The sequence below is a fragment of the Crinia signifera genome, chromosome 1 (genome assembly GCF_055691185.1).
Source record: "Crinia signifera chromosome 1, ASM5569118v1, whole genome shotgun sequence".
Lineage (NCBI taxonomy): Eukaryota > Metazoa > Chordata > Amphibia > Anura > Myobatrachidae > Crinia > Crinia signifera.
Genome location: NC_139217.1, coordinates 148060341 through 148082424, shown reverse-complemented (window position 1 = coordinate 148082424; position 22084 = coordinate 148060341). Strand labels below are relative to the sequence as shown.

Here is a 22084-nt window from a genome sequence, read left to right as displayed (position 1 = left end):
GGTGCTAAGAAGCCTTACACCAGCCCTGGGTAAAATGTACACAAAAATTAGCCAAGTTTCACCCAAAAGTTGGCTTGGGAGGTATAATGTAATGGTTGTGATGGGAAGGTACTTATTTTGCATGATTAAATATTTGGTTTTATGCCTGATCTTCCCAAACATATGATATCCTAAGTTTTTTTTTTTAACAACTTAAAAATACAATAGAATAAATTGTATCCCCAAAAAATATATGTATAATTAGGCTATGCAGAAAAAAAACAGACTTGTGTGCAGTGTTCCCCCAGTGTACACCTCGACGAGCGTGCGCACATACATTACAACAGAGCGCACAAAGCAGCAGTGGTCCCTTTTTGCAGTTGTGGACTCAATTAATGTGTGTTTCACCCATTAACTACATTGTGTGCTGTGTTTTGAATGTTTAAATGTTTAATATCATTTTGAAGTAAAGTTAACACAAATGCTGAACGTCATTTTCCAGTTATATATAAGTGACGCACAAAAATTTCAATTTCCTTCCAAAGTTGCACAGCCAAAATCTTTTGCCGCACACAGCCTTCGTAAAATTAGAGGGAACATTGCTTGTGTGATATTAATTTTATCTTATATAGAAGATATAAAACTCTAAAAAATAACATCTCATTCTTAAAGGAGTGATATAAATTTCAAAAATTCTAAATTCTAATTTTTAAAAGCCGCTAGTGTTCATGCAAATATAGAAGGTATGTTTCTAGAACCTTAATTATTTCCATCAAATTAATTAACAATTAAAGAGATTATTCTACTACATAAAGCCTCATCACGCCATGCAGTGCAAGATGCCTGGCGTGAGTAATGCTGTCCAACTCTTCTAATGTTGGGCATTGTAGGCACCCAGCTAGCCAAACGCATGGACCATAGACCAGCCCTGTGCACAATGCTAGTTACAACCCTGACATCGCCTTTAGAATTTGTGCATGATTTATGCAGCCAACAAATCTGCAGCAACATGGACCAGAATCTGTCAGTCCTGTACCGTGTTAAATCCATACAACTGAATATTGCTGTTGTTGCCAGAGGGTCCTACACAGTACTAGAAAGGTGTCCCTTCTGAAAAGCTGTTATGTAGCCCATACACTTGTGAGATATTGCATGCAATCATTCGATTTTGACCACATCTGTTCAATAAATCAAACAATTGTATGCACTTTTTAGGAACCATGCAACGCAATGTGCGGGCCGGCAGTCGAATGTCGTGTCGATAGTACATGCTGCACATAATATCTATCGAATTGCAGGAACACTCAAATGCAATCCGTGGGTGAGAGCGGAGGGAACGCTTTGGGTGGCATCGGGTTTGGGCAGAGGGGACTGGAGGGACCGCTGACAGTGTTCGTCTAGGTAGTTTAGTGCTGTTAAGGAGCGCTAGCAGGCAGTGGGGGGCAGCGGTGGTGGCAGAATTTTAAAACACTGAGAAGCCCTCTGATTGGCTGAGCTCTCTTAAATTCTGCCGTCGCGCTGACCCCCGCCACCTGCAAGTGCTACTGCATAGTGCTATGCTACTCTGCCCGTCCTCTTCAAGCACCCAATGTGCCATCGCAAGATGGCATTTGACATTAGGTGCTGAAAGGGGGCACTTTTTTGCACCATAAAATGTGATCGGATTTCAATGGCACTTGGATGTCGCATCGCATCCGATCACATCTGCAGTTATGCTACATTCATGCCCTCTGGAAACAGAACTGAAGTGTAAGGTTAGTATATTGGGAAACGGAATTTATATGCAAATTCACTTTTAGTTTTTTGTTGTTAAAATGTTTTTCCCTTATTTTTCTTTGTATTTTCCACACAAACAGAATGGTTATACACCTTTGCATCAAGCTGCTCAGCAAGGACATACTCACATTATAAATGTTCTACTCCAACATGGAGCAAAGCCAAATGCTACTACTGCGGTAAGTTCATTATTTATTTCTACTTTTTACCAACCTTATTATTTTTTATTTTTTCAATAAATTCCTTTCAACTTCTAATAAGTTTGCCCTAATATTTACTATAATGTGCAAACCTGTAACTTCTGTATGATTCATAGGGGTAAATTTACTAAGATGGGAGTTCTATCAGAGATGGGATGTTGTTATGGGCAACCAATGGGAAACTGATCAGATCCGATCTATTATCTTTAAGAAGTAGAATCTAAATTATTTGCTATCGGCTACATTCCATCTTCAACAGAACTCACATTTTAGTAAATGTTCCCAATAGTACAGTATGTTTTATTTATAGGGCCACATGTATTGTAGAGAGAAAATTTTGATAGATAGATAGCAATTATAATACCACTACTGTTTTGCATATTGGGTATGCATATGATTTGTCTGTAGAAAAGATTACTACCAATGTTTATTTAATATATTTTGTATTACCGTAAACAATCTGTGTGCTCACTCTAGCTTTATATAAAACACTGACGGCTGTGAGATGTCAGTGTGATTGGCTGCAGCGGCAGCTTTGACAGCTGATCGCTTATGGCACAGGTCACTAGGCTGTATGTGACATGTTGGTTGCTCACGTTGGTGTAGTAGTTTGAGCCTCTGGCTTGGCACCAGAGAGAGGGCTGTATAGTTGCTGTATTGCCTGGTCAGAGATCCATGAGCCTGGCTGATACAGCTGTGTTTGGTTTCCTGCTTCGGATTCATAGGCTATGAAAAGCCATTTTTAGGACATACTTTGCCATGGTTTGGTTTCTTATTTTCAGATATATATAATAATATGAGAGTTAAATTTTATTTTATTGCATTGTGTTTTAGCTTTTTTGGGTATTGTAGTGGTTGACCAATCTGTGGCAGTATTGGACATTATTGTGCATCCATGTACGAAAAGACATTGTGGACGATGCAGAGATTACATTACAAGTCAATTGCGATTGCCGGTTGCCCGTATGTGGTGTCTCTGTAGCCATATTGCAAATATCCATACACTTAGATTCATCATTACCAGTGTGCACATACTGCACCTCTATACTTGGTGTGATTAAATATAAGCACAACTAGACATAGCCTTCTGTTCCACTGCCATGTTATTATTATTACTGCTAAAGTTATTATTATTGTGCGGTTTTCACTATTTGCGTAGTGCAGTTATCCCGGAAGGTTTACGTATAGTCACCATAGCCCTATCCCGTATGAGAGCCAAGCAGAATGGGTTTTTCATAATCAACCATTCAGCATGCACTATGCAAAGGGAGTGACTGGAGACATCACAGATAGGCTGCATATCCATTTACACAGCAAGCAGTGCTGCCAAGAGGCTGACCAGGCCATGGTAACATTTTAGGGGTGTGGTCCAATTGCAGGAGGTGTGGCCACACCCCCTTAGCGGAAATTTGAGTTTGTTTGTAGCAGGGGGAGCAAAGGAGCCTTTCTGACTGGGACATCTCAGACTCAGCAGCAGCAGCCTCTGCTGTACAACAACCCCTGCTAGGACCCTCCATCAGGCCTGGGACTGAGTAATTTGTACCCGCTGCCCCCTTTCGGCAGCCATGACAGCAAGCGGCAGTAAGCACAGAGCCACAGGGATGCCCAGAGCAGTGAGTGCTCTCTCCATCACCTATGGCACAGGGCAACAGCCAGGCGGATGCAACAATAAGAGCAATTATGGGCACCACACAGAGGGGGAAGAGTTCTATTTCAGATGAGATGTTGCTATGTGCAACCAATCAGATACTATCTATTACCTTGTAGAAGGTACTAAATAAATAACAAGTAGATGCTGATTGGTTGCCCATATCAACATCCCATGTGAAATAGAACTCCCATTTTAGTAAATTTTCCCCAGAGGGTCTTTGTACACACTCGCACATTAGGGTGACCAACTCATCCCTTTAATCCGGGACACATATTAATTACACAGGTTCTGTGGCTGGCTTTCACCTGGTTTTAAACTGCCACACCTCAAGACTCCATTTCACCTGGTTTTAAACTGCCACAGAACCTGTGTAATTAATATGTGTACCGGATTAAAGGGATGAGTTGGTCACCCTACCGCACATATATCCTCAATGTCACACACCCAGGAGGAGGCAGCATCCCCCAGCCATACATAACATCATCAGGCAAACATTATCCCCCCGTAGTGCATGTAGGAAGCCGCTCATCCCATATCCAGACACAGCACCAGCTCCTTCATGTGAGAGAACTAGGTGGGAGCTCTGGCAGCGCGTATTTGTGGATGCTGTGTGCGCGACCAACGGGGCATATATGGAAGGGCAGGAAGCACAAAAGCAGCTGATGGCTAGGATGCAAGACCCCCTTTGAGCTGTCGCTGCTCTGTTTGCCGCTGAGTGACTGCTGTTGGTGCTACATGTACAGGTAGCAGGACACAGCAGCCGTAGCAGCCATCTGCTTTTGGCCCGTATTGCCTCCAAACAGTCATCCACAAATACACGCTGCCACCGTTCCTCAGGCGCTCCCTCCTCTTCCTCTCTGCGGCCGGAGCTGTTGCTAGATATGGGGCAGGCAGCTCCCTGCGTGCAGTTTGTACTATTATGTATTGCAGTTTTCATGGAAGGTTTACATATAGTCACCATTGCACTATCTTGTATGGGAGCTGAGCACAATGAGTTTATCATGATCAAACATTCAGCATGAACTATGTAAATGGAGTAACTGGAAACATCACAGCTGGGTTGCATATACATTTACACAGCAAGTGGCAGCAAACACAGGGCCAAAGAGATGCCCACTCCCCAGTGCCGTCTTTCCCATTGAGCACAATAGGCACTTGCCCAGGGACCCAAGGGCCCACCCCAATGGGAAAGACGGCAGGAATCAGACGCTGCATGCTGTTAGCAGAAGTCTGTAGGATCTTCTTGCCACTGCCTCAGTCACAGAACCCAGCAGACTGTAGGATCGCGATGCCCACTGACATAATACACTGGGCGGTAGGACCTCCCATCTCCCAGCCAGGCCACCTTCCTCTTCTCTCACCGCTCCGTGTCCCACACCCCCAGCATGGAGTACAAGTGGAAGCCGGATGAGCAGGGCCTCCTGCAAATCCTGCAGCTGCTCAATGAGTCCCACCTCCACGCAGAGGACCGTTCAACAGGTACCCTTCTCTCTCTGGGCCCGCCGGGCTGCGAGCAGAGTCTGATCAACTCGCCTGAGAGCGGGACGTGGAGTGATGTCTCTGTATCGGGGCTACTGCCCACACTGTGTCTGCAGTCTGCCAGCAGCTAGAGCCACCTGCCATGACCCCACAAGCCTGCCCCCACAACGAGAGCTGCCTGCCTACAAGTCCCAGCAAGCCTGCTCAGTGCATGTGCCTCCTGCAGCTGCTGGGGGTCCCCCAGGCCTAAGGCATGTATAATATTATAATTAAGTGCCCCAGGGGAGGGTTGGGTGGGCTCCTGGGCAAACTAATTCACTGGGGGGGGCAGGGGGGGTCCCAGTGAATTAGTTTTTCCAGGGGCCCTCACTACTGTTAAGACGGCCCTTCCACTCCCCATCACCCGCTGCACAGGAGCAACAGCAAGGGGGCTGCAAAAATGACAGCAATAATGGGCACCACACAGATGGTCACATGCCCCATGCACTCATCAGCACACCCACACACAGATCCTCAGTGTCACACACCCAGGAGGAGGCAGCATCCTGTCTGGAAAACAGTATGCCTGGCTCTGGTCCCTCTAAAAAAGCAGTCAGTCCTGTTAGACCCGTGTGAACTGCTGGTATGTTTTCTGGGTGCCTGCTGCACCCTGTGGATGCAATGGCCAGTATTCACTGCTGGGTGGGATCTGTCACTGAGCAGGGCTGCCTGCTAACTGTCACAGCTTGCAGGGTCAGTATTCAACGGACCCCCTGCATACTCCATTTCCCCCTCGCGGATAAATGCAGTGGGCTCCCTGCATTAGCCGTGAGCCTCGCTGTTTGGGGGAATCCTCGCCGTCCTCTGACAGTGAGGATTCCCCTGGAATGTTGAATAGGGTGAGCGGGCGGCGCGGGGGTTAAACGGCGAGGATCGCTTGTTTTTGGAGATCCCCACCGTTTAACCCCCTCGCCGTCCGCATTGAATACACTCCAATGTATCCTATGCGGTCCAGCCGCATGGTAGCTGCCGGGTGAGTTGGCGGGTTTCACATGCGATACCTCGCCCTAGTGGATGGGAGTCTTTAGTCCTGGCACCAGCTGAGTACTGGGGTGCCGGACTAGCACTAAGGGAACAGTGGGTGTAATCAAAAGATTCTCCCCGGGGCATTAGACGTCTCACACTATTGTGCTTGATTCCCTAACATATTTGTAACTACACTTCACTTCAGTTACCTGCACTCACTTTTACATCAAGGAACAGAAAATGCACATTATTATTAGTACAGTATTATGAAATCATTCTGCTATTTTATGATAAATGTTCTGCCAAATGTTATGGAGTCACAGGGCATTTAATGAACCACCATGTCACTATGGATGACAGTATAATGCTTTATTTGTGTCAGGTCACGGTATGTTGAGGCAATTCTCCATTGGATACTGGGAAGTAATGGGTTGCAAATCTAAGGGTTTTTTTTTTTTTTTATGGCAAACGGGACTAAAGTCAGGTGTGGCTGAGTCAGTAATTTACTGACCAACAGTTCTGTTATTTTGTGGATGGTAGACTAAGGGTGCATACACACTACAATTTTTTTGACCAATTTGGTTGAAAGACATTTCCATTGAACCCAGTGTTCTGGACTAAAGATGTTGACTAAAGATATTGACGACAGACGAAAGAAGAATGATCTAGCTACAGTTTATAGGCTCTTTTTGAAAGATATTCAAATTGAGCTGCATGCACAGTTGACGAACAATCTTGATGAACAACTGGCAAGTATGCGCATCATCATTCATCGTTTGTTTGTTGACAATATCTTTTGTCAACATCTTTCGTCCAGGACACTGGGTTCAATGGAAATGTCTTTCAACCAAATTGGTCAAAAAAATTGTACAGTGTGTATGCACCTTAAGTCTTTCCTATATGGAAATTACTTGCACTTTTCCTTAATGACTGTCAGATGTGTTTATGTAACTTTATTTTTCTTAAGGGAGGATTGAGATTCGCTTAATTCACATAGACTCTTCAGGACTATTGCATAAGGTAGCATTGGTCCTCTATTTCATAAACGAATGGTCACTCCGAAAAATGTTTAAAAGTGTTCCATATAGTCAGATAAACCATTACAGTCCATCCTGCATTTGGAGACCTCTTAAGTATCTAGCTTTTAAGGGAAATTTCTGCTGGTGCGTGACAGCCTTAAAGCAGACAGAACATTTTTATGCAGAGAAGCTGGCAGATGTCAGAGTGTTGTGTTGCTATGGGGATCACAGCGGCACAGACAGACTTCTGAAGCAAACCATAGATTACTGTAGAGCTTTTTTTCTGTGTTCGGCTCCATGTTTTGGATGGAAAGGCTGGCTCTGTCACTGTGCTGTGTGTGATATTATTGGCTCTCACTTATCCTTCTCTCCCCATCCCATCTTCCCCTGCAGAATGGCAACACTGCCCTTGCTATTGCCAGACGCCTGGGATACATCTCTGTGGTGGATACGCTGAAAGTTGTCACTGAGGAGATTATCACAACGACAACTGTGAGTACTACTTAATTGTCAGTTTTTACAGGAAATCCATTATTGCATGTGCTAGACTGACATTCATAGACAGCCAGCGACTTCATCTGTTCTTGATTAAAGGTATAGTGTAATTTACAATGAAACATTGATGTGTCCGTTTTGTACTGTAGTAGGGGACCAGAGAAGTGCCCCCAAGGTGTTGGTGGCCTCCAGATTCTTTTGTTTCGCAAGAACACTGTTTTAATAATATCCGGACAGATGATGTGGAATTAAATCAATTATAAGTACTTTTTGGATAAACTTTGTTGCACAGCAAGCTCAAAACAGCTTGCCACAGTTCTGCCGATGCCATAATACTTGCAATATAACTGTATCCAAGTAACCAAATATTGGATGTTCTGCATTCTCTTCTCTAACATTTGGATAGGCTAATGCAGACATTTATTAATAATTCATGTTTTTATCTGCTGAATTTCTCCTTTGTCCTATTTATATGGGTTAAATTCTTACAAATGGGAAACAGGCAGCCTCCCATCATGTGATACAGCAGTGAGAGTACATTAGAATGACTGGACTAATCTAATCTTCTGCTAATAATCAGGACTGAGCAGATGTACTCATGTAGCTGTTGCAGTCAGTATTTCTTTTTTCCCTACCCAAGCAGCCCAGTTACTTGTAGATGCACAAAAACGTCTCTCACCACCATCAGTACAAACCAGCCATACGGTTCTAACTGTGAAGCATTTCAGCTGTTGTTAATTTAATCAGCCATTGACTGCCTATGTGTCATGTGTTGTAGTATTAAAAATGGCTGGAATGCTGCTAGTTAGCCATCACTCTGCTAAATGGACTGTGATGTATATAAGGGCTAGTAGTTAAACTCCCATTGTACTATATTCAACAGAAATAGAGCACCGCTGACAAACAGATTATTCGTACTTTACATGTTTTATAGTGCTACAGATTATGGTTTTTATGTTACTAATTAAATTGGAAGATTGCCACTATTCACTACATTTTCAAAGAAAACCTTGGCAGAGACTCTGCATAATTATATGGTTGTCAATCGCTTCGTTTTGCTTCTTTACATACATGACTAAAATCAAGAGCAAAACTAACTTTTCCCAAGTTTAAAACATTTCTGATTGGCCTCCGTGCATGCTTGGCCTCTGTACAAGCCGTAAAGCGAGGCTGCTGCTTAATCAGTACTATATGCAAGAACCCCAGTCCCCACCTCCCCCTCCTTTGCAGCAACTTCACTGCTGCCCACCTGCCGGCTGTTATATCTGTACTATCTTTGTCTATGAAAATCTGTCACAGATTTGCTGAAAAGAGATAAACACATTTTAACTCACCAATAGCTTGAGACACCATAGCTGATATTGTAACCAATTTATAAATGTTCATATATGTATTTTAACCGGCAGCATATAACCTACAGTTTGCACACATTTAATGTCTAAGCTTTAATGTAAGCTTTCATTTAGATCTTCTATTAATAAACCTTGCACACTGAGCATTTACCCAGGAAAACTAAGCTTTTGTTTTGGTGTAAATGGGTCTACCCAGTTTGTTAACCGGGTCCAAAACCCTGGTCATGACTGGGTTTTTCCTAGATCTAAGCCAGATACACTGCGGTCTGAACTGGTGTTTCTGGGTTACTCTACCTGGGTGGTTATGTTAACAAAAGCTCAACAAACCCCTTTTAATACCCCATTCACACTGAGGCATGGACTTGGCAAAAACCGTGGTCATGACCAGAGTGGCAGATCCACGTAATGTAACCTGGGTTTACCCAACTGACACCATCACATGACCTTTTTCATGGGTCCTTGCCTCAGTATAAAAGGGGCATCAAAACAGTCTGAAACCATATTCATTATCTCAGATCAGACCTAGCAATTGTGTGTGTAGGGGCATCAGAATATTAGAGATGAGCACATAAACAATAATTTCAAGTAATAAAGAGGTATCTGTGCAGGGAAAAGGCCCACACAAGCAAAAGGTCAACACAGAAAAAAAGGTTGACACATGAAAAAGATCAACATATATTTTTCATGGGTTTTTTTTGGTGTCATCACCTTAGCATGTGGGCCCCCAATTAGTGTACCAGGTAGCCCCGCATATGGAGCGAACTTCAGGCCAGGTGCTTCACTCTGCTACCTCTGTGCTAGGTGCATTTTACCGTTCCCAATCATAGTCCACATCGATGGTAAAGCATGAGAAAGTATAAAAATTCATGTTGACCTTTTCATATATCGACCATTGATGGTGATGACCTATTGACTGTCAACCTATCGTTCGGATCCGATTTGGAGGGTAACACAGCATTTTACAACCAGCAAATTAATTTCACTCTGCACACTCTCCTAGGTCCTGTAGATTGGGCCTCACATTTATACTTATGGTATGCATTTCTGCTCGGAAAATGCTAGCTAGATGTACTTCAATCATTGTAATAATAAAACTATCCAAAAAACTTTAACTGACAGTCCCAATCACCCCTCACCCATAAATAAGGTCTAAATTCATAGTATTATACAGAGTAGTATTTTATGATAGCTACAGAAAGGTGTAACTGTGTAAAGGGGTGGAGCCTGGTGTATTTATGATTGAGCCCAGCGCATCTTCTGGATCATCTGGCAACTCTCAGAACCGTATTGTGTCTTTTTGCAGGGTAAACAGTGACAGTAAAAAAAAAAACTTATAGATTACATAAAATATTGGTATAAAAAAAAATTCCAGAAAAATCTAGAAATAGCTAGTGTTATAGTTGCTGGATGATGTGTATATCAGTGCATTAGAGGTCCAACAGAAAATATACAAGTGGTAGTTGCGCTACAAACAATGAATTCAGGTGTGAAATTGATAAAGAAATGTGTACATTTATTAAATAAGAACACTTAAAAATTGTCTATTAGCCCAATAAGAAAAAGTGAAGAAAATAAAAAAGGTAAAAGATGGTGGGGAAAGCTGCATAAAAATGAATAAAATAAGGTGTTTTTTTTTTTTAAATGTGTGAATATCACCTCAGTTCTTGCATTGTCCTTCTCCTTTTGGGTCCAAAGAACTAGTTCATCCTGATGGTTTTTGGCTGTAGGTAACCCTCAAACTGCTTTTTCCAGATTGTGTTAGACAGGTGGCATTCCTCCACAGTGATGGTAATGGTCTGGAAGTGATGGGTTCCTTGTAATAGGAGAGGTCCGTCCAATGTCCTCGCTCAGGCTGGTTAGAGAGGTGGCGTTCCTCCACAGGGACAACAGTGTAAACCTGGGGGAGGAAAAGGACCTTTTTGCAGATGGTATGGACCAGTTGATGGGGCTAGGAGTAGGTGAAGGCACGCAGGATGATGTAGTCTGAGGACAGATGATTTGCAGCAGTCCCAGTGTACCAGAAGCCTCAGAAGACATCATCCTGCGTCCCTTCACCTACTCCTAGGCCCATCAACTGGTGCACACTAACAATATGTTACTGGCTGCCTCTGCTAACATATTATATAGAGGAAGGAGAAAATAAATGCTCTGTGTACATAGATATCAACATCCTGTATGATCAGTGCTGGATTAGTTTCCTCCTGATTAGTTTTCCTAATGCATTAATGCGATGATTCACCCTGCTAGGAGATGCTGTAGAATCATATTGTAATATACAGGAATGCATCATCTTACCATTTGCTGATGTTGGTCTTGTCTGTGCAGACTGTGACAGAGAAGCACAAGCTGAATGTGCCAGAGACAATGACTGAGGTACTGGACGTCTCAGATGAAGAAGGTGGGTTCTGTTACATATTTATGTTTGAAACACAAAGCAACAATTCTTTTTTCATAGTTCCCTAATATGTATTGTAGCCATGATAAGCCGCTAGATGTAAAATGTATAGTTTACGGTCAGGCAGATAACATTTGACCTTAAAAAGTGTTGTTTTCTTCTGCTCACTGAGTGTTTATTCTGTGATTTAGCTGGTAGATTACACAGGAGCGTGATGACTGATGACAATAGGTAGTTCTATATGATGCTGGATGAGTGAGTAGTATACATTTTTATGGATGGGGCTACCATCAAAATTGTAGGGCTTGGGAATTGGACTTAACACACGCCTACAGGAATGGCTTGATTCCCATGGAGGGGAGGGGGGAGTTAGAGCCATAGAGGGAACCTGGAGACAGAAGGAATAGGTGGGAGATGGGCCCAAGAAGTTAATTGGGGCAGGTAGAGGGGAGGAATAATGGGGAGATTAGAGGTAGGAGGAATAGGGAAAGATAGAGAGGAAGAATAGGGGGTACTAGGAGAGAGTGCGTGGGAAAGGAGAATAGGAGAAATTAAGAGAGCCACAGAGGAGGAATGGGGGGGGGGGGGGGAGAGATTGGAGAAAATGGGTGAGAGAGAGTAAAGGAATAGAGGGGCGAAAGAGTGAATGATAGTGGAAAATGGGGGAGAGAGATAATGAAGTAGATAAAAGGTATAAGGGGAAACAGAAGGAATAGGGGGAATGGGAGTGTGAGAGTTTGCAAGGAAGGGAGAGAAAAGAATAAGTGAGACCATCCTGACTACACTACATTGGACATGTACTCATCTCATTTGGGTGCTGAGAGGGTGGTCCTGTTTGCAATGTTTTCTTTTGCCTCAATCATCCTCTATAGATCCGCGAATGTTGCTGGGTCCTCCTCTCTCTAGAGTTAGGGCACCACCTCCCTGCAGTGCTCTCCCATCCAGAGCAACTGTTCTCAGGAAGCTGCAGCAGGCATCATTTACACTAGCCTGGTCCCAGACAGCAGTAGTTGATTGCTGCACAACACAGGTCCAGTTTACATTCTCTCTCTGGGCCTGGGAATCCAGTCCCTTCAGTGCCCCCTCAGATAAAGTAAGTAACTTAAACAGGGCTTGATATGTTTAAAGTAGTAAGAGTCTCCACTCAGCTATCTGATATGACTAAGAGTAATAAAATAGTTTTGATCCATGGGAGTAACTATAGAGGGTGCAATAGGTGCCATTGCTATGGGGCCCAAAGACAGACCGGAGGCCTGGATCCAGGTTATAAATGTGCATACTAATTTACAAGATTTGCTTGCAAGCAATTCAGTCTCACCCATTGCCCAGCCAGAAGTTTGTGATATTACATTTTTGAGTGAGAGGTGTATGTAGTGGGTGTTACAGTGGTAAGGGTCACTGTAATTTGGCTTCATTTGAACTGGAGGCCATGTAATGTGGCACAATATGCACTGGAGAGCACTGTAATATGTTTTAATCTGGTCTGCACATTGTAATGTGGAGGGCACAATAACGTTACATATTAACTATGGAACTGTAATATGGCTCAATATGATATGAAGGCACATAATATAAACTGGGAACACTTTATGTCATAATGTGATTAGGTGTACTGGCAGTCCTATTATATGACATCATGCAAACTATTGTACAGTATGACCATTCGTACTGTAGTTCCTTAAAGTAGGGCATTACTACGGGGCATAATAATAACTAAAACCACTCCTATGGTTCAGAAAATGAGGCATACAATCAATCACTGTTGTGGGGAAGTGCCTCTCAAGAATCATGGAGGCATGGGCCCTTTAAATATGTTACTATGGGGCCAACAAAGTTTTGGGTACTCGGCTGGCTTTGATATCTAATGTAATCACAACCAATATTTTAAGTGCTTAATCGATGGCCTTTTAATACATTAAGGCCAGCGATTACAGCACTTTGGCCAGTGATATAATTTGGCCTTGATGAATTAGCTGGTGCGGATCGTTGCGATAGTGGCAAACTTGGGCTGAAACCAGTCCACAAAGGGTGCGAGATCAGGTGTCATTGCGACGTTTAAGTGATATGGCAATGGAACCTTGCACCTTTTTCATATAATAAGATCCACCCCTTATACTGCATGTTCAGGAGTATAGTGTAGCAAGAAACCTGCAGATCACGTTTCCTTTATTCTAAACAACATGATCCAAGGTCGACACATGGGAAGGTCAACATGAGCTTAGGTCGACATGTCATTAGGTCGATGCAAGAATTAGGTCGACATGGGCTAGGTCGACAGTCAAAATGTCGACAAGGGGTTTCTCACTTTTTTTTAACCCGAATGTTGACATGGTCGACATGGATACCGGATCGGTGCCCTCCATCCCCTCGCATGGCTCACTGCGGTCGCAATGCTTCGTGCACAGTGGCTCGCTACGCTTGGCAAACTATTTTATTCTCCCTCCACGCCCTAGTGGATAGTAGGGCATCAAGTACATCCTGTCGGCACATGTCGGCTCCAGAAAAAGTGAAAAAAACCCAATGTCGACCTAGCCCATGTTGACCTACCCATGTGTCGACCTTCAATGTAATGCATGTCGACCTTATTGCTGTCGATCTAACAATCATTTACCCTTACCACTGCTTCATAGAGCTACTACCCCACAGTGTACTCTTGGGCACATAGATTGTCCTCCAGTCCATCTCCCTACACACAGGAACGGCAACAGAGTGATTATAGCGCAGTTGTGTGGAAATTAGGGAGGAGAGTGGCGCTCTCATGCTCAGGAAAACGTTTGAGAGCTATTCTCAAATACGTAGGTATTTTTTACTGTTTGCCTTCTTGCTGCGCTCCTTTATTTTGGCATTGACTGGTATACATTAATCTTTTCCTTGGTTATTGCTGCTGTCACATTTCCTTAGCAACATAGAACACATGTCTGCGTATGTAGTGAGTGAACATCCTTTAGCATTCTCAACAGTCTCATATTAACGATATAAATCTTCTTTACCCCTTTCACAAACTGAAATGTGCTTTGCACAGGCTATAAATTATTTGCTGGTGAGCTCATGTCTGATGAAGAACTTCTAGGAATGGAAGGTATTGGCATAAGCAGAGTGTTGGAGACCGGTGTGTTTTGGTGTGAGCTTGATGTGCTTAGATTGGGTATACTGTTGCATTTCCTAATATTAAATTGGGAACATAACATGTTAGGGGTGTGAAGCTAACTTATAACTGTGTACGCTTCTGTACTGATGCTATGAAGATTGTCGTTTTTATTGTGGTCCAGCATGTTTTCAAATAAGTTCTGTCTGCTAATTTCCTAATTTCTCACATACCTAAAACCTTATTATGCATTGCATTTAGATTATGGTTGTAAATTTAGTGCATGTTTGGATCGTTTCTTAGAATTTTACGATGTGATAGAATATATATATATATATATTCTTATACACACACACAATGTATATTGTGACAAGGAATCACATACTCTGGATAAGATGATGTCTTTATTTAGCAACGGGTAAACGGCTTACCAGGTAATCAGCATAAGCAAGGAAGGTTACAGCGTTGCAGCATACAGGTGTCACAGCATAGTAGAAATTCTTCAGAATGCTCCTGTGATCCTAAGCGTAGGCCACACCCCAGCCTATCACTTGGACAGCTAGTCCACCATCAAGAGCAATGACCTTCTGCCCCGGATACCCATTTATTAGGAAGCCACAGGTGCTGCTAATCAGCCCAACCTTGATTATATTAGTTTTCTTGCTGCTGCTACTTCTGCTGCTGCTCTAAAATCTTCCACATTACTTTCATGTGTGAAGGTGCTGTCCCTGCCTATATATATATGTGTGTGTGTGTGTGTGTGTGTGTGTGTGTGTGTGTGTATATATATATATACACGTATAACCTTGACAAAGGGGTGTCATATACCCCGAAACGTTGGAAGCTTTTTTGCTGAAAATATATTTTTTCAAAAAATCCCCAGAGTGCCGCTGTTGTCTCTTCACTATCCTGTACTTCTGTTCCTGAAGGCACCTGGGTTACCTGTACTGCTGGAGGAGTGCCAGGCCTACACCTCTACCTCTATATATATATATATATATATATATATATATATAGTTAATCAAGTAAGATCGCTTCCCCAGCATTACTGGTTAGAAGTAAGCAGAGCTTCATGATGACAATGCCACCAAGTCCACCGTGCCAGTGTATGTGCATTACTCAGCTTTGACAGTAGCATTTTCAAAGCATAGCATGGCAAAGGTCAATATTTGTACACCACTCTTCATAATAAATAGGCATCCCATGCAAAGTGCAATACCCAGCAATACATTTACCAGCAGGAAGGTTTTGGTAAATAGCGAGAAAGGTGTTTTATTACCATAATATATAGACCTTGTAGACGTCTTGTACTAGTGACTGGACCTCTTTTTCGGATTTTATGCTTGCTTTATGGCAGTTATAGAGCTATAAGAACATCAAAACACAGATTATGTTGATATCAATTAATATATAAAACTTGACATCTGCCTTGGTCAGAGCTGGCTTCCCCCACTGTTGGCAATAGCTTGTTTTCCACAGCCGAGCTGCCTGTTTGATAAAAGGCTGCTAAAGCTCTGGGAATGTCTCCAAAGTGCAGGAGACTGAGGAACTTCCTTCACATGCGCTGATGTATCATATTCTCATAGTTGCGCTATCTTCTGGTGTAATTTTGTTTTCTCAGAGGAACATTTGGTGCCTTTTATGGCTACTAAGGCAGTTATATATGAAGTTCTTTTTATCCTTTGGAAAATCTTGAATATAAAGTTCAGAATACTTCAGAATCCTACCATGTCTTTTTATGTGGTATACTTAGGTGTTTCTAGTAGAGCTACACTGAGAAGATTGCTGTACAGTGTCCCTGTGGTAGTACCCAGTGCCCTTGAAGTGTCTTTTAAAAATCCCGAATGGCAGCCTGATTTCAGCTCCTCAGGACCCTCCGAGCAGCTGATCTGTTAAAGCTGGCCATACACCTACATATATATCTCCAGATCTGGCTCGTTGGAACAAAAACATGGTTATGGATGAGAGCAAATGACAGTTGACCATTTTCTTGGAAATGCTAAAAAAAAACTGACAAACTGTCATTCAGTTATTACCAGATTTTTGTTCCAACCAGCCAGATCTAAAGATAAATCTGTAGGTGTATGGTCACCTTTATTCCTGTGCAGCACTATATACTGTAGGTCTGTCCTGGCTACCGTAGATTCCAAAGTCAACTAGAGACATTGTAATAAGCAGAAAAGGCATTTTCCCTGGGTTATGCTTACCATAACAGATGGATCCACACTCCAATTCCTAGTTGTGAAGTCTCATAAGAATGGCTTAGAAATCTCTTCTCAGGAGCCTGGTTTCCGTTTCTTTTTTTTTTTTTTAAAGTGGTGCTACCTGCTTTTAAGTCAGCGTTAGACCAAGGTGAACTTTAATTATGTTTGAACAAAACTCCAAATATTAGATGTAACTTTTTTAGAACATATTTTATTGGAAAGTTATTTTAAACATTCTCAAGTGCTTGATTTCTCAACTCTACACATTTTCTTTGTAGCAGTGTAAACCAAAACAATATTTTGTATTGAACTGCTGTCTTTAGAAAACTAGTGTGATGCTTTTGAGATATGGCTGCTCTTTGTGTTAGGAAGTTTGTATCTACAGTATGATCACTAATGTGATCTTGTACATGAGCTCCATGAGTTAGAAGCAATGAGGTCTTACAGTAGCTCAGCTAAAAGTGATTTTGGTTATTTCATATTGACTTACATTAGTAGTACGATATGTGACATGTATTTGGCTGGTTGTTTTACGCAAATAATAACAATAATAATAATTATTATTGTTTTTACTTTTTTATCATTTATATAGTGCTTTCTCCAAAGGGTCTCAATGCACTTTTAAATCAAGTGTTTGCAATTACACCAGTGGCTCCCAAACCTTCATGAATCACGGCACCCTAGATTATCAGCAATTTTTTTTTATGGCACCTTTTAGGATACAACTTTAGGTACTTGTGTAGTTTCACGGTGCCACTTACATAGACAGCGTAGTGTCTCTGTCAGCGTGTTCCCGCAGCCAGTGTAGTCAGCTTGTGTCTGCGACTGTGTGTGCGTTCGCAGTTAACTGGAGCTTACGCAGTTAGCGTAGTCAGTCAGCGTTGTGTCACCGTAAGCAGCGTAGTCCGTAAAATCCATTTGACAGTTAACACGTGTCATCATTATTGTTTCAGATGGATGACATGACAGGTGTGAATGTGTTCCTGAAACACCCCCACTATCGACGTCAGCCCGAAGCATGGCAAGCGGACATTGTACACAACCTCCCGACCTGTTCATACCCCCTCTATTTACATTGGCGTGGAGTTGATTTTATAAAGTGTGGCGAGCGCAGCGAGCCTCCGATCCCGAAGCCTGGCGAGGGGATACGGAAAACGAGGCTGAAGCGTGGAGAGTGCAGAGGATTACTTTACGTGTATTTCGCATCCCCTCGCAGGGCTCGCTGCGCTCTCCATGCTTCAGGCTCATTTTCTGCATCCCCTCGCTTGGCTCAGTGGCTCGCTGCACTTGCCACACTTTAGAACATCAACTCCACGCCGACGTGGATAGTGGGGGTATCAGGTCGGGAGGCCGCGCTCGCCACACTTCGGGCTGACGTGGATAGTGGGGGATTGAAATAGAGGTATTTGCCAGTATCTAACATGTAGCACCGGCAAATGTGTCCTTTATTGTGCATGAGATGCACTTGCGCCCACACCCCCCATTGTGCTCTAGACGTAAGCGCAACTGAACCCCAAACCCTGAAGCGGGCAGGGTTGCCGTACCCTGCTGCACGAATTACTGAGACACACTTGCGTATGAGACGCTCGTGCGTCCCAGGCAGATGGAGCGCCTCTTCCGCCAGATCGCCTCTCCGCCGGCATCCACCAGCACAGGGGGATCTTGAGGTTACCGGCGCTGTATGAGAGGTGCTCACTAGGCTTGCCAGGGACAGTATGGTGACTATGCTGCCTGAATGGAACACTACGCTGACTACGCTGGGCTGCCGTTGGTCTATGCTGACAACGTAGCGTAGCCTGCCGCCGTGAAACTACACAAGTACCCACATTTATTTTTGATTGATAAATGTTGTAATATAAGTTGTGCCTAAATCTTATATTTAGGTCCAGTTATTTGAGGACAGGGTTTGTTTTATTATTGGCAGCCACTAGCAATGGTTTTTGAGTAGCACTTTAACCATGCATAATTTGATTTGGTTCTGGACCACCAACCCAAGGCACCCCAGCAATAGCCTTTTGGACCCCATGGTGCCTACGTACACAGTTTGGGAACCACAGGATTATGTTATTTGCAGTACAGATAGTTTCCTTAATTACAGTACACTAATTACAGTACACTGATAAACAAAATGAAAGTGGGTACATTCATTATACAGTTTTATGTGCTGTCTATTAATAATCTATGATAAAGGTATTCATTTTACTATTGTTGACTGTAGAAATATTCCTTGTGTTTAATATCTCCAAGGATAATACTCAGATAAATAAAAATTAAAATGTATAAAATATATTCTATATATTTTTGCAAATATAATTAGTAGAGACAGGATTATATGCAACATAAAAAGCTTGAAATCTGCATGCAAATATGCATGAAAAATACTTAAAATATGCATAGAAAGTGTTAAAATATGCTAATTAAATAATAAATAAGTAATTTTTAACTTATTTAAAAATAAGCATACAATTAGTTGCAAATAAACCTCAAAAATAGGCCCACAGCATCTGCAGATGTCTAGTGCTGTACACAGGATTTTTGTTTTTCCTGGCTGCTACAGCAGACTGCAGCGTCCTAGGCTCTTCTTGCATCAACTACACGGACCCTCATCTCCAACACCGATGGAACAAATGTCAGCATAGCGTGTGAGGGCGGCGCAGTGGAAGGCTTCCTCCCTGTGATGCATACTCTCATGGCATTTCCTCTGCGCCGCGTGATGTCACAACCCTTCCGCCCACCTCCTCTGCTGCAGAAGTTTGTCTCGGTGTAAAGTCCCAGGCCAGGGGCAGGCAAAGGTTCACGAGCTTCGTAATGGCATCCGCCCCAACTGACTTTTATCAACATGGATTGGCAGCCTAGAGCAGGGTCAGACATAGCGTACATCCAAGGTTCGCAACACTGTGCATTGCCCCAGCCTGCACACTCTACCACTACCTGTCCAGCTGCAGCAGGGCAAAGCAGTACTGTAACTCGCGGGTGGGAAGAGGACGGGGCCTAAAATATGCACCATCACTAGATTTTAGGTAAAATATGCAATAACCAGTGAGAATGGTCAATATTTGCAAATGCATATGCAAATGCATATAATCCTGTCTCTAATAATTAGAAATGAAACATGCACTATAGCTCATTACAACCAAACAAAATTGCTGTTAGTTATTGTTTTTTGTTCAACTTCTGCTGGTAATTCCTAAAACTCAGAAAATGTGAGAGTTGCTTAGGGTGAAATTTAATAGGATGAGAGATTCATAAAGTAAGAGATTTGGTAAGAAATCTCCAGTTTTTTTTAAAGCAGCAATCATTTACACTGCAAAACCAGTTTGACCTCTCATCCTATTAAATTTCCCTCTATATCTTTAAAAGCCGTCTATAAGTTCTTTAATAAATTATATATTTAAGTTTTTTTGCACCCTGCATTTCCAGAATTATGTAGGATGTTGTTGTTTCTAGTCTAAAGTAGGGGGCAAGATATCGGGATATGGTCATTAGGTCTACAGCAACTAGGTCGACATGGTTCAAGGTCAACATGGGTCTAGGCCAACATGTCATTAGGTCGACCTAATGACATGGGCAGGTGGACATGGGCAAGGTTGACAATCAAAAGGTCGACATGGGGTTTTCCACTGTTTTTTGAGCCGACCTGTGCTGACAGGTGGTATTTCATGCCCTACCATCCACTAGGGCGTGGTGGGTGAATAAAATAGTATGCCCGAAGCATTGCGAGGGGATGCAGTGCACTTCAAACTGTGTCCATGTTGACAGTTTTGAGATTCGGGTCTAAAAAACAGTGGTAAACCCCATGTCGACCTTTGACTGTCGAACTTGACCATGGCCCATGTTGACCTAGACCCATGTCGACCTTGCTGCCTGTGGACCTAGTGGTGTCGACCCAATGCTTGTCGACCTAGTTGTTGTAGACCAAACGATCCACACCCAATATATCACTGTAAAGATTCATCATTCATACTGTCTTCATTCCCTTACAAGATGATACAATGACTGGTGATGGAGGAGAGTATCTGCGTCCTGAAGACTTGAAGGAGCTGGGAGACGATTCTTTGCCAAGCAGCCAGTTTCTGGATGGCATGAGCTACCTGCGGTACAGCTTGGAGGGTGGACGCTCAGACAGGTATGCGCTCTTAGTCAATTACTTTAGAAGTTAATAGAGGAAATGACTGTATTCAGAAAATGTCCACGATGCAATATTTTCTATATTGGGTAAAGATTGTTCTCAACCATCACTTTAGGAAGAGGCAGTGAGATGGTAGGACCCTACCTGGTGTTTTCCTATCATTATTTACAATTAAATAACTGTACATTTATTTTAACTTATTTGGGTTCTGTTCATATGTATTAACACCATGATTAAATAAGGTATATAAGTATATGTTTCTGTAGTCTATGGATCCACTTAACATTATCCAGATACATTTAAAAATGTGTATTGGCTGTGGAGTGTCTAGGTATAAACCTGAGCTTTAAAAGCAGATTCCGTTAAAAGTAATTTTGCTGATATTTTTATATATTGCCTTATCGTAGTTTTCAGTCACTAAAATGCTCTAATACTGACTATTTATGTTGTTGTGTATCTATATTAATACCATAAGGGTCATTATAAGGATTTCTCCAAACAGCTTATTATTCAACCTACTATGCATGCAGTGAAAATATGTAGCAAACTGCAGCTTTAAAGTGTATGTAATGAGGAAGGAGATATAAATGTAGCACAGCAAGTGGCAGTGTTGTTGTCAAAGTTGAGCTGTAAATGGATCATACTTATATATAAGTATTTGCTTATGCATGAGCTCACTCTTGCCTCCCGCGCACTGTGTATTCCTGGTGCTTCGCTGCAATTAACTTTCAATTTTGCAAAATTGCTGTTTCAAATTCAGAGGCCATAACCAACGCTTATCTTTACAATGGAAACACATTTGAGCAATTACAGGTTGCTTCCATAAATAGTGTGTCGTGTCTCTATCAAACTGATGTAACAAACATGGGATCGACATTTCTAAGCAACCCAATGCATTATGCTAGGGATGCACCCAGTGTCGCACAAGGAAACGTAGACACAAATAAAATACGAATATAAACCTTTTCCCCTTTGGGTGGGTGTAATGGATCAGGAATGCTCTTTTTAGAAAGCAGCTTAAGTTTTTCGGGCCCTTTAAAGGATTAGCCCTTTGTGTGCCAAGATTGCTGTGTGATAGCCTCAAAATATCCTCTGAAAATGCGAGCTTCGCTCACTGCGACTGTCCATTTAGTAGAAATAACTACAAACACAGACGAATCAGTTCATTGAATTTTAGTTAAATATTGTACCAAATATAGGGGCAGATGTATTAAGCCTGGAGAAGAGATAAAGTGAAAGGAGCTAAAGCACCAGCCAATCAACTCCCAACTGGCATATTTAAACACAGTTCATTGGCTGGAGCTTTATAACCTTT

The 22084-nt window shown here is 42.5% G+C and overlaps 1 protein-coding gene across 39 annotated transcripts in view; it reads left to right on the top strand.

Moving 5' to 3' along the window:
* The window catches only part of ANK2 (ankyrin 2), a 486040-nt gene that overhangs the window by 376697 nt on the left and 87259 nt on the right, over nucleotides 1-22084 (top strand). For all 39 annotated transcript variants that reach the window (XM_083174515.1, XM_083174496.1, XM_083174502.1 and 36 more), the window contains 4 exons: nucleotides 1836-1934; nucleotides 7503-7601; nucleotides 11282-11354; nucleotides 20625-20766. In XM_083174515.1, coding sequence (XP_083030641.1) covers nucleotides 1836-1934; nucleotides 7503-7601; nucleotides 11282-11354; nucleotides 20625-20766 — 413 coding nt within the window. The remainder of the gene's footprint in view (nucleotides 1-1835; nucleotides 1935-7502; nucleotides 7602-11281; nucleotides 11355-20624; nucleotides 20767-22084) is intronic.